This window comes from Bos mutus, chromosome X, assembly GCF_027580195.1.
Source record: "Bos mutus isolate GX-2022 chromosome X, NWIPB_WYAK_1.1, whole genome shotgun sequence".
Classification (NCBI taxonomy): Eukaryota; Metazoa; Chordata; class Mammalia; order Artiodactyla; family Bovidae; genus Bos; species Bos mutus.
Genome location: NC_091646.1, coordinates 17575201 through 17588073, shown reverse-complemented (window position 1 = coordinate 17588073; position 12873 = coordinate 17575201). Strand labels below are relative to the sequence as shown.

Below are 12873 nucleotides of genomic sequence, written 5' to 3'. Positions count from 1 at the left end.
CAGCAATTTCAATCCATTTTCTCCTATTTAATGGAGATAGAGGTCACTTGAAAGAAATCAGAGGTGAAGTATGAGGGAAGCTCTTAGTAAAACTATAAATGCTATTTGCATAGCATTCATAAAATTCATAAAAAGATCACGTGCCTGAAAAATTGCTTTATGCTTGTACCTTCCTGTTGTACTTTGGAAAGTTATCTGCCACAGAAGAAAGTCGAAGACAATTCAGAATTGGGATAGTGCTACTTCAGTTTGGTTTTAGGTTAATCTGTGGCTACTGTTAACTGAGGAAAACAATCCGTAGTGGCAGTGCAGGAAACATCCCGCTTCACTGGTCTACCTCTTTCCTCTTCCCCCTTTTCATTTGTTGAATGATCTGAGAACTGGCATGAAAGGTGGTTCTTGCTCTATAGCCACTTCTTGTGTGAAAAACTAGATAGCCATGTGACTATTAAATGAAAGAATTTAAATTGTATTGTGTGTATGGACTTGACAATTTCTGGTCTGTTGTAGAGACTACAGTGGGACTGTAACTTGCAACAGAAAGCTAGGGGAGGGGAACAGAGTAAACTATACCTTTAAAAAGGTGAATTTACTTTTTGCAAAATGGATATTATGGGAAATGTAGTGCTCTTCTGTGTTCAGACCCTGTATATTACAGTTGCAAATAAAGTCAGTCCCTAAATCAAAATGTATATAGTTACCATTCAGGTAAAGATATTGTTTACTGGTTTCCAGGAGCTGTTTGAAAATTTACGTGTTAATCACTGACCCTTAGCATGCGAAGGACCTTGTACAGTCAGTTGTTCTAATGCCCTGTCTTGGGGCAGGCGGGTGAATAGCAGTTGTAGAGCATTGATGACTTTGTGACTTTTTCCAGATTGCCGTAGATTGAATTCCCACAAGCTCCCTTTTAGCCCATGCTGCTGCTAAGCTGCTAAGTCGCTTCAGTCGTGTCCGACTCTGTGTGACGCCATAGACGGCAGCCCACCAGGCTCCCCCGTCCCTGGGATTCTCCAGGCAAGAATACTGCCCATACCAGGGTGTACTTCCAGTAGTTATCATTTATATACAGCCTAAATCTCTCCTACTTCAATTTATCTCAGTTACTTTTCCAGTGATTCCCTATCGATTTTGGAGGCCAGACCCCACTAGATAATTACTTAATAAACTTCAAATGAAAATGGTGAAGCAAGAGGTCTTACCATATTTTAGGGTAATTTTTTTTTCAATCAGAAAAATTATTTTCCCTCTATCTGTTTGAGGTACAGAAATTCAGACTGGAATACACCAAAACATAGACATTTGGAGAACTTTGCAACCTCTAAGTAGTCTTGCTTAAAATGATTATTTCAGGGGTAGAGAGTTATATCTTTGACCTTTAAATAGATCACTGAACATAAATCTTTGTGGCTATATACTTTAAAACATTTTAGGTTGTGGAATTAATGCTTCTTTTTTAAAAAAATAAGGAAATAAAGAAGTGGATATTGGTTTCTATCATACTTCCTTTGACTTAAATAAATGGTTGTCTCAAACATGTTAAAACAGTGCCATCACAAGAGACTATTCCATTTAGAAACATGGTAATGACGATCCTATATGCAGGGCAGCAAAACAGACACAGATATAAAGTACAGACCTGCAGACTCTGGGAGAAGGCGAGGGTGGGATGATTTGAGAGAATAGCATTGAAACACGTACGTTACTATATGTAAAATAGATGACCGGTACAAATTCAATACATGAAGCAGGGCACCCAAACCCAGTACTCTGGGACAACCCAGAGGGATAGGGTGGGGAGGGAGGTAGGAGGAGGGTTCAGGATGGGGGGACATATGTGCACCTGTGGCTGATTCACGTTGGTTGATGTATGGCAAAACCCATCACGATATTGTAAAGTAGTTATCCTCCAATTAAATAGATTAATTAAAAAACTTAAAAAAGAGAACTATTCTAGATTTATATAAGGAAGTATATTATCCTGATTTAAGATGAGAAAACAGAGTGAAGCCTCAATGAAATAAAACTGTGAGGTAAAAATGGACCTGAATCTTGTAGCTTCTAGATTCAGTGAATCTACTTTTTAAAAATACAGAATGGGCATTAGAGTTATATTGTGTGAAATGGGACTTTTTGGCAATAAGTTCTGAGAGATCACAAAAGAATATCTTTCCTTGAAAAGCCGAAGAATTGCAACTTTTCTTTCTAGAAATAGTTGATCACTCCATTAATAGAGGTAGCCATTCTATATTCCTGTGAAGCAATTATTTTCAGTTTATAAGAATTTTGCATTCTGCTTTCTGCTGTCTGATAATGAAATTTACAAGGTTGTCTTCAACGCTTCTTGTGTAATAAATTAAATATTCCCAATCTGACCTTTTCTAAATTAGTGTTTGCTGTGACAGTGATGGTTAGATCCTGTAGATGAAAGAAAATGCTTGGCAGGAAAAATACTCTTTCTGTAGGATACTTCAATTTAAACATTTAGAATTGCAATGCTGGCCTCAGAGCAGTTGGCCTAAACAAAACTTTTACTAACAGTGGAGTTTGAATTTCCTAACAAGGTTTCTACTCTCCCTACTATTCTCTCTCTAGACAATAGCCAAAGATGCTTAGACACTTAGATAAGAATTCTGTGTTCGGTAGAAGCATGGAGAAATGTGATGAAAAACTGATCTGTTTTCCTCTTTCTTTTGGTCAGTGTGCTGGAGAAGAGAAGCGAGTTGGTACGCGCACAGTATTTGTTGGCAATCATCCAGTTTCAGAAACTGAAGCATACATTGCACAAAAATTTTGTGATAATAGAATAATCTCATCTAAGGTAAGTTGTTTAACTCAATAGATGTTCATATAGTAAGCCAAATAATACTTATTTTTATTTATGCTGTAAGCTGAGACATTTATATATGCATTCCTGAATGTGCGTTTGTACCAATCATAGACCAACTGTAGTAGTTACTCCACCAAAAGTTTCTTTAAAAGCATCACTTTGTCTCATTATAGCTGAAAGAGTGTTTCCTTGCTCTCCATTATGATTCACCATGCCTGTTGATTATATGTATGACTTTAAGCCTTAAAGTGTGCTTAAAGTGGAATTATTTACTTGCCCAAAGCTTCCTGAATTGCCCTTGTGTGGATGGACTGGGTTGTAAATAATTTACATTCTTCCAGAGGGTGTTATCTTAGAGTGACATTTGTATCTCTTTCTGTTCCATTGCAGAGCTTCTCAAGTACACTCCTGGGTCCTAAAGGGTACATTCTGTTCTGTGCACTGCTTGAACAGTTAAGGGTTCAATCACCATGACTGTGTTACCATTTGAATAATCATCTTACTTTATTTAGCATTGTGTAATGCTAAAAGAAGTGGCCTGAAGACCTGTTTAAATCCTGGTCTGATCATTTACTAGCTGTGTGACTTTGGGCAAATTAATCTCTCAGTCTGAATGTCCTCATTAGTGAAATGGAGCTTATGTTCCATACAAGAAAGCATTATTTATAACTCAGTACCCAGTAGTCATCAATCTACAAGTATTAGTTTGCTAATCTTTCCCCTTGACTGAGGAGGTTAGGTGCTAGGTGCTAGATTGCTGGCACCATCTAGAGACTGCTGTGTCTTCTAGTATGGTACAGATCTTGATAATTTTCCTCGCTTCTTCATGCAGCATGATAAGGTAGACCTCAAATGTTGGTGAATATTGGTTCATTGCATGTTGACAGACACCGAGGATCTGAAACACAAAGTTATACCCTTCCTTTGCAAATGTAACATTTTAATTTTCAAACATGTGATTTCTGTTTGGGTAGTGATATAATGCAGATAGATTGTACTTAGCTGGGAGAGTAGCATGTAAAATATGGACAGAATGATTGAAAACTGTGTTACCTAATGAGCAGATCCATTGGACTATAGAACACTCTGAGTTTAAATGTCTGTTTCCTGTTAATCTTTAACCTTGTGGCAGAAATTTATTGTCAGCTAGAAGTTTCTGTACCTGTGCCCAAGATAGTGAATAGTTCTTTCACCGAAAATTGTGACTCACCCTTAGTATTCAAGAAAACAGTCAGTAGTAGTCCTTTGGCTCAGAATCATGGACTTAATATAGAACTGAAACATCCTAAGAGATCCTCTTGTTCAACTCCGACTTTACAGATGGAGAAAGCAAACCCAGAGAACTTAAGTTAGTCATGGTCATGAAGCAAAGTTAGTGATAAGCCAGGAACAGAACTGCTTTATAAGATATAGTGGCTCTGAATAAAGAGCTGTTTTCATATCAGTGTGCTATTCGGGCTCCTCCCTCAGTTTTCTCTCCTTTACTTTTAGGGAATTATTTTTTCCCATACTGCTTAATGTGGAAAATGATAAAGTGACACACTGATAGTCAAGCGACTTTTCACTGAGCTAGTGAAAATCTACTTGTTGTAATATACCATGTATTTTTGCATATTAAAGGGACATATAAAACTCAGTTAATTCTCAACTGTTTTTGTGTTTCATAGAATATTTTTCATATTTTAACTTTAGTTTTGCCAGTAGTCAAAACAATGCAATAGGATGTTTTTTAAATAATAAGGAATTCATGGGCAAATACAAACTGGTTCTAAACATACTTGCATATACAGTATGTATGTATGTGTTTTAGAAACCACAGTAGTGAATGCGTCTACATTGATAGACTAACACGTCTTTTTCTTTGTAGATATTTTATTTTTACAGTTTGTCTAGTTAACTGCTTATTAACTGATCTGTTTTTCATAATAGCTATAGAGCAGAAAAAAAGGAATGGACAGTATACTGACTTCACAAAAAGAATGAAATTTTAGTACAATAAATAGTTATAAGGGAACAGCATATAGTGTATTGGTAAAGAGCTTCACCCTTATAAACAGGAGATCTGTGTTTGAAGTTAAAGTTATATAACCTTCCTATGTCCCCATTTTCTTATCAGTAAAATGGGGCTATTAACTACTTATCTCACAGGATTGTGATGCGGATAAAGTAATTCACAGAAACCATTGAAGCACTGTGCTTGGCATGCAATAACAATTCAGTAGATGGTAACTGCTATTGTTATTTATATTTTTGTGATTATTATTATTACTGCAGTCCTGAGCAGTAGTACTGATTTCCTCAGTCTCCTGTGTTTCAAATATGCTAAAAAGAAGCCTTCAGGTCCAGTTTGGAGAGAAAAATGTTCCATAATTTGACTTTCTCTTCCTCACATTGCCCTTTGGCTGATGATGGTATTTGCACCAGAATCTTTTAATTGAAGAAATGTACAACACTTTTAATTGAAGAAATGTACAACATTTGTAGCAAGTGTTGATTTCCTTTCTAAACCATTCGATAATAAAAATAACTTTCTCAGTTGGCTGCCTTTTGTTTGTTTACAGATGCCATCAGTAATGTAATATCACTGGGAATAAGTCCTGTTAATACAGGAACACTGAAAATAACACTTTGATAAAAATTTAAGTTTTATTAACATAAAATTAGCATCCTTTTCTTCTTTTGGGATGCACAAATACTTTGTTTAGAAAAACTTGTTCTCTTTGGCCTTCCTATTTTAGTGCACTGAGCAGGGACCTTTGGAAATCACTAGAATTTTGTAACTGGTACAAAACTTGGAAATCCCCTTCTGCAGCAAAAGAAACTAGATCTTTAAGATCTTAGGTTCCATCATTTTTCTCTATTCTACTTTTTTTTTTTTTTTTTTTTTCATTTAAAACTTCTGAGCCTCATCTTGAAGGCCCTTCAGTGGGATAAGAATCAGGGAGCTCCTCCTAAGTCTTTGAAGCTATGCCCAAGGTTAAACTTAACTTCTCCTATGTGAAAGAATGTATTAAAGTTTCAAGACTAAAATTACACTAGCATTTTCTCTCATTTTAAAAATCAAAAGCATCAGTAGAATTTCTTAGACATGTCTTTGCATTTTATCAAACTCCCTGAAGGTGCCTTTTAAGCTAAAGTTACTAAATCCTAATGTAGTACTGTCTTGGTAACTCCTTTTGCCATTCTGAATTTATGGTAGAAAGAGTGATACTTTGAAAAAGCAGAAAGTTCTGCTTAACATTGGTAATGAAAATGAAAGAAGGCTGCTGTGATGCTCAAAATTGGATTTACTGCCTACATCAAGGAGAGTTGATAATCACATGGTACAGTCATTTAGCAAAGTGAACAGTTATTCAACCTAGAGCTTTGCTTATTTACAACTAATCTTCAAGTACAGTTATTTTTGTTACATCGCATTCAAATGCCAGTAGTAAGAAAAGTCAGTGCTCCTTCACAACTGGTTGTTGATTTTGCCACTTTACATAATTAACTACTTCATTTTAGCTGGTATCCCTTTTCTCATGATACACAGAAATATTAGAACAAGTTATTTGGAGCTTTAGCTTTCCCATCAGCATTTTAAAGGCTAAATTGGAAAATTTTGGACTTTGGGTAAAAACAAGTAGTGTTCTAAAGTTTCCTTTTGTTTAAAATTTTCAGTTTAATAGACTCTCAAAACTGAGATTCCCTTCATACTCTCTACTTTAAATTAGGAAAGTTATTTATCAAAGTTACAAGGTTTTGATTTCAAATTAAATTAGATGATAGGTGTGTGAGGGTGGGGACCCACAGTTGTTTCAGTCAAAGGCCACAGTTGTGTACCAGTTGTTTAATTCACTCTAGGGAAAATGAAAATGCATTGCACATACTTGGGAAGTTGGCATTTTTCTGAAGAAACTTTTGAAGAAAATAAAAGTGAAGTCTCTCAGTCTTGTCCGACTCTTTGAGACCCCATGGACTGTAGCCTACCAGGCTCCTCTGCCTGTGGGATTTTCCAGGCGAGGGCACTGGAGTGGGTTGCCATTTCCTTCTCCAGGGGATCTTCCTGACCCAGGGATTAAACCCAGGCCTCCCTCATTGCGTGCAGACGCTTTACCGTCTGAGCCACCAAGAAACTTTTAAAACGTGTTCTAGATGTCAGGGTTGCTTTTTTAGTTTAGGCTTGCATGTTAAGATAGTATAGAAGATCCACTTACTGACTTCTCTGAGCAAGAACTGACTTTTGACCCAAAAAATGTCCATTTTCAACATCATGTATGAAACAAATGCTCTAAACATTTTCTTCCTGTGAGTTAACATTATTTTTGGTTTGTGGCAACTAAGTCTGAGAGTTCACATTTTAGGTAAACAAGTCAATTTGAATAACTTGGTATATGCAGCTTTCATTTCATTTCAGTTTTAATTAGAACACTATTTAAAAGTAGGCTTCTCTTAGTCTGCATTGAAATAATGTATGCTATATTGCATTTGTATTATAACAGAGACAAGAAGCTTAATTTACTTTTTAGTTAGAGCAGTGGAGGAAATGGCCAAAACACAAGTTTAGTTCAACATTTCTTGTATACCTTCTACATGCTGAACACTGTTCTAGGCATGGAAGGGAAGGGAGCTTATGTTTATATGTTCTCTGACCTCTTAGTAGTTCATGATCTGATATAGGAAAGAAGAGGGCATGTAGTAATAGTTGCCTATCAAGAGACTGACCAGAGTTCCTCAAGGAAGCAGTTCATTTAGGAAGTTAAAACAGAGGGACACAGTGGGGGCCTAGAAACAACAACAAAAATGTTCCCTTCGACATGTTCACACCCCACAGAGGACTCTCACAGTCCCAATGTTTGTTTGTTTAATTTAAAACCCTTTACTTAAGGAACAGAAGGTCAACAAGCCAGAAGCTCAGCTGTTAGCCTGTTGGAGTTTAGTTTGTTGTTTTAGAAAACTGACCTTCAGTCATCGGGAGTTAAGTGCTCATCTGAACTAGGGCAGCTTCAGAGTGACTGGACCTGTGGTTTTGATCCCTTTTCTTTTTGGTCACAAGCTGCCTTGGGAATCTGAAAACTGTGGACTCTCTTCTCCTAAGTGATACACATCCACACACAAGTTGAATGGGCTTCCCTGAGGCACTTCTATGAACCCTGGGAGAAGAACCTTCTAGGTGGGCTGTTGGTTGTAATGCAGTTGCTTCACTGAATATATTTGCCTCCATTCATCTTTCTATTCTTGGGTTTCCCTGAACCTTGGGCCTATACACCTTTTAAAGGGAGGTTAGTAGTAAAGCCCCATCTATTGTATCATGCTCTGCAACTTTGGCTTTTTCGGTCACCTTACCTAATAAATATTTTCTCACAAATGGAGACCGTGCAAGTATAAACTTAGATCTTTAGGTTAAGAAACATTTTTTTCTTTCTGGTTTCTGGTCTTTATTAAGACATCTAGAAAATCCAACTTTGGATGATTTTAAAATGCCCTGGTCCTTGAGCTTAACGTACCAGTGAGAAAGTCTTTGTGATTTGACAGCTGGCCCAAGAGTTTTCTCCTCCTGCCTGTGTACAATTTAGCATTGAAACCTTTACCCACTACCTGTTATCAAAGTACAAGGTTGGTATGTTGTTGATTAAAATGTAAGCTGTCTATGATCTAAGGTTATATGTATACCAAGGCTGTCATGGAGGTGGGAAACAGTGATAGGGACAGAATTTTATCTGTGATGATGATAAACTTTCCAAAGCTTAGCACAGCCAGAAAAATTAATTTAATTAGTTCATTCATTCATCCAACTAATTTATTGAGTGTCTACTTTATGTTAGGCACTGTGCTAGGAGTTGGAGAAAAATAATAAAAAGACTAGATGAATAGTCTTCCCTTTTAGATCTCAGTGCCTCTTGAGGGAGAGACTTTAATTAAAATATGCACACATATAATTATTCACTGAAACGCGTGATCCCAGTGAAGTATAGGGTGATATGAGAGCAGATAACAGGGAACCTAATATAGATTGGGCCAGGGAAAGCAAAGCTGAAGGACAGATGGCCCAGTTAGAATGCTCCAAGTGAAAACCTGACTCTTGCAGAGTGTTTTATGCTATACGTCTAAGCACACACTTATTTGTCTGTGAGGTTTGGGTTTTAACATGCTTTCAAAGTATTGTGATAATCTGGAATCTTTTTCAAGTTTCCTTTCTAATAATCTTTTTTTTTCCCTCCCATATAGTATACACTTTGGAATTTCCTCCCAAAGAATCTGTTTGAACAGTTTAGAAGAATTGCAAATTTTTATTTTCTTATAATTTTTCTTATACAGGTAAGAGCTCCATTAGAAACTTCATTTCTTCAAGCAGATTTTCAGTCCATTTCTAACCTTGAAATGCCCTGTGATTAAAAAGTTGTTCATGGCTTATTATAATAACACTTTTTAAAGTACTAATATATTTTAAGCTGTACTCAATTTTATATTTGAGACTTTGTTACTTTTTTTAAACTTTCATGGATTTCATATCTTTGTTCATCTTAGACAAACATGCATTGTGTACTTTTATATATAGTGGTATGTATGAAAATTGAAAATAGTTCAAGTTAATAGTTTCACTTTGTTAAGCACCTGTTTCAGTTTAATTGAAAATTTATCACTTATCTTCTTGATTACCAGTTTTGATTTTCCTCATTTATTTACTTTAAGGATGAAATCCTTGTACATTGGTTTGCTTCTCAGTGTTCCTACTAATGTTTTGTGTTTTAAATTTTAGACATTTTAAATTTCATTTTCCATCTTTCAGTCTATAAGCTATTAAAATCTTTCCCTTGCCAGAATTACCCTTTGAAAATTTTACTACATTAAAGGTATTTTTTTTCTCATTTCATTGTTTTAAAGCAAAGCAAAAACATCCCAATAAAATTGCTCAAATGCCTTGCTGATCTTAAGTGCTTCTGTTTATCCACTTTGAGTAAATAGTACTATAATTCAATTTAGCCCTGCAAGTTAAAACCAGTCTGGGTTGTGATATGGGGAAGAACCAATTTCAGTCATGAATGATGGGACATTTGAGGCGGAGCTCCTCTAGATCAATGGTGAGATGTCTTATAGAACAGCATAGAATAAATAAACTGTGTAGAAGATTATGCACACAATCATTCCACTTGGCATGCAGCACACTTCAGTTCAGTTCAGCAAGCACCTGTGTGCCAGGCAGTGGTCCAGATAACAAAGATTTTAGCAGGTACAGTGAAGATCAAGATTGCCTTTTCTACCCAAAAGGAATTTTACGTTATAGCCAAAAAAGACAATCATGTATTCACTCAATTTAATGTGGTAAATGTCATAAAACTAGTATGAGCAAAATTCTGTGCGGACACAGTGGAAGTTATGATTTTTCTTCCTACCCAAGAGAAGCTTGAGAAGACTTCAAAGAATAGGTGACTTTAAGACTTGAAAGATTAGAGAGCTTATGTGGTGAGGAATCCAGACTGATATCTCAGTGTGTGCAAGAAGGCACAGAGCTATGTAAAAGGAGAGTGACCCCATGATCCTCTTTGCCTCAAATTTAGTTCTCTTTCAGGATTTCCTATTTCAATGAATGACAACATCCACCTAGCCATGTTAATCAGATACTTGGGAGACATTTTTAACCACCACTTACAAGAAATTCCTTACCAGTGTTGCTTCCTAAATGTCTCTGGAACTTCTTTTTTTATTTGCTGCTACCACCTTTGTCCAAGCCATCATCTCTTACCTGGATAAGTGTACTAGCCTCCTAAATGGACTCCCTCCCTCCACTTTTGTTCCCTTCCATTCCATTTTCCACAAAGCAATGAGAATGACCTTTTGGAATGTGGTTCTGTTCACGTGACCTCTCCTTGCCTAAAAGCTTCAATTATTTCCCACTGTTTGTGAGATAAAGAATGAACTTTATCTGGAGAGCCCTGCTAGGTCTGGCCCCGTTTCCCCTCCAGCCTCTTCTCACACCACGTGCTCTTTTGCTGCTGGCTTCCTTTATTTTCTCACATGCCCTCCTCCCATAGAGACTTTCAATATGTGCCTCACTGCGCCTAGGATGCCCTCCCTTCCATCTAGTTAACTTCTATATACTCTTCAAATCTAACTTGTTTTAATGTCTGGTTTTCACTGTAAGTTGCCAGCTCTTATGAGGGCAGGAACTTTTCTCCATCTTGTTTAAAATAAAGCAGCATCTCTAGACCCTGGCTGATAATAGCACAAAGGCTGACAGAATGGTACTCAACAGAGTACCATTGAATGGATATATTTCAGTCTAGGGGTTAGTCCAAGCTGGCATGAAAACTAAGCCTAAATTTAGAACTATTTTCTTAAACTAACGGCTAGGTGGATTGCTTTTGTTTTAAGGAAAGTTAGCATTCATGCTGCTACTGGGATATGTTTTGTTTACATTTTTGTCTGAAATGTTTGTAGCATGTAAGTACTGCATATTAATGGTGGCTTTTCATTTTACTCTCAATTTACTTTCTTTACTTAGGTAACAGTAGACACACCAACTAGCCCAATTACCAGTGGACTTCCACTTTTCTTCGTTATAACTGTTACAGCCATCAAGCAGGTAAATTTCTAATTTACAATTATGCTTGCATTTCAGTCCTGTCTGACATGAGAGTTTATATTTTGTTCTTATTGAAAACCCATTAAAATGGTTATAAGACACATCTTTAATTTCTTTGCTCCTTTATTACTATTTTTTGGAGGGAGGAATGTAACCCTAAAAGGAGAGTAGGTAGAAGGTACACCTCACTCAGGGAGTGGGAGGTAAATTTGTAATGTGCATTGCATTTTTTAATGTGTTGTATCTGTCTGAAAAATTCCCATTCTTGTGGACTTTTTAAATTGCACCTATAGCAGAGAACTCAAGAGTGTGTGTGTGTGTGTGTGTGCGTGTGTGTGTGCGCACGTGCGCTAAGTCACTTCAGTCACGTCCAACTCTTTTGACCCCATGGACTGTAGCCAGCCAGGCTCCTCTGTCCCTGGGATTCTCCAGGCAAGAGTACTGGAATGGGTTGCCATTTCCTTCTCTGAACTCAAGAGTATAAATACTTTAATTCTGTTGTCTTTCCTGATGCTGCTGAAGAGGTGTTTTGACAAATCCCAATGAAATTGAAAAACGGAAACAGGAAATGTGGTTAAGGAGTAGTTAACAATGTTTTTCCTGTACCAGAAGCTGACAGGTTACAAGGAGACTTTTAGACAGTACTTATCAAAGTCCTTTAGAAAGTGTCCCAAAGAATGTCCAAAATAAAGGTTTGCTTAACAATATTGAGAACATGGTTCCCTTTCTTCTTGGGGTTATCTGGTCTTCTATCTTGTCTACCCAGAACTGAAAGGATATTGTATCAAGTGTTTGGTTGCTAAATAAAGACTTTGGGGATGTTATTTCCCTGAGGATGTTAAGATTACTTTCTTTAACATCATAGAATTGCTGGTTCTAAGAATAGCCTGTTTGGTTTTCAAAAAGCTCTTACTGATTCATTTTACTCCCAATACTAGTTCACGCTGGGGCCTTTGTTTCCTCACTGACATCACTGAAAGTTCCCATATGAAGTGATAGTCTAAGCATTGCCCTAAAGAAGGACAGGATAGGAATCAATATAGCACCTGAGAGAAAAAGGGGAAGGTGATCAAGAGACTTTTCAAACAGTTATATTTGAAAAGGTACAGATCCTGCTGCTGCTGCTGCTAAGTTGCTTCAGTCGTGTCCGACTCTGTGCGACCCCAGAGATGGCAGCCCACCAGGCTCCCCCGTCCCTGGGATTCTCCAGGCAAGAACACTGGAGTGGGTTGCCATTTCCTTCTCCAGTGCATAAAAGTGAAAAGTGAAAGTGAAGTCGCTGAGTCGTGTCCAACTCCTAGCTAACCCATGGACTGCAGCCTACCAGGCTCCTCTGTCCATGGGATTTTCCAGGCAAGAGTACTGGAGTGGGTTGCCATTGCCTTCTCCACAGACACTATTAAAGGAAAAAAAAGCAAAATGATGTAAAAAAAGGAGATGGTGCTCAAACAAATGGAGTTCCTCCATTCTTACTTCTTTT

The 12873-nt window shown here is 37.1% G+C and overlaps 1 protein-coding gene across 6 annotated transcripts in view; it reads left to right on the top strand.

Annotated features, from left to right (window-relative positions):
- The window catches only part of ATP11C (ATPase phospholipid transporting 11C), a 169078-nt gene that overhangs the window by 71955 nt on the left and 84250 nt on the right, over positions 1–12873 (top strand). For all 6 annotated transcript variants that reach the window (XM_070365486.1, XM_070365485.1, XM_070365489.1 and 3 more), the window contains 3 exons: positions 2702–2821; positions 9038–9127; positions 11313–11393. In XM_070365486.1, the coding sequence (XP_070221587.1) occupies positions 2702–2821; positions 9038–9127; positions 11313–11393 (291 nt within the window). The remainder of the gene's footprint in view (positions 1–2701; positions 2822–9037; positions 9128–11312; positions 11394–12873) is intronic.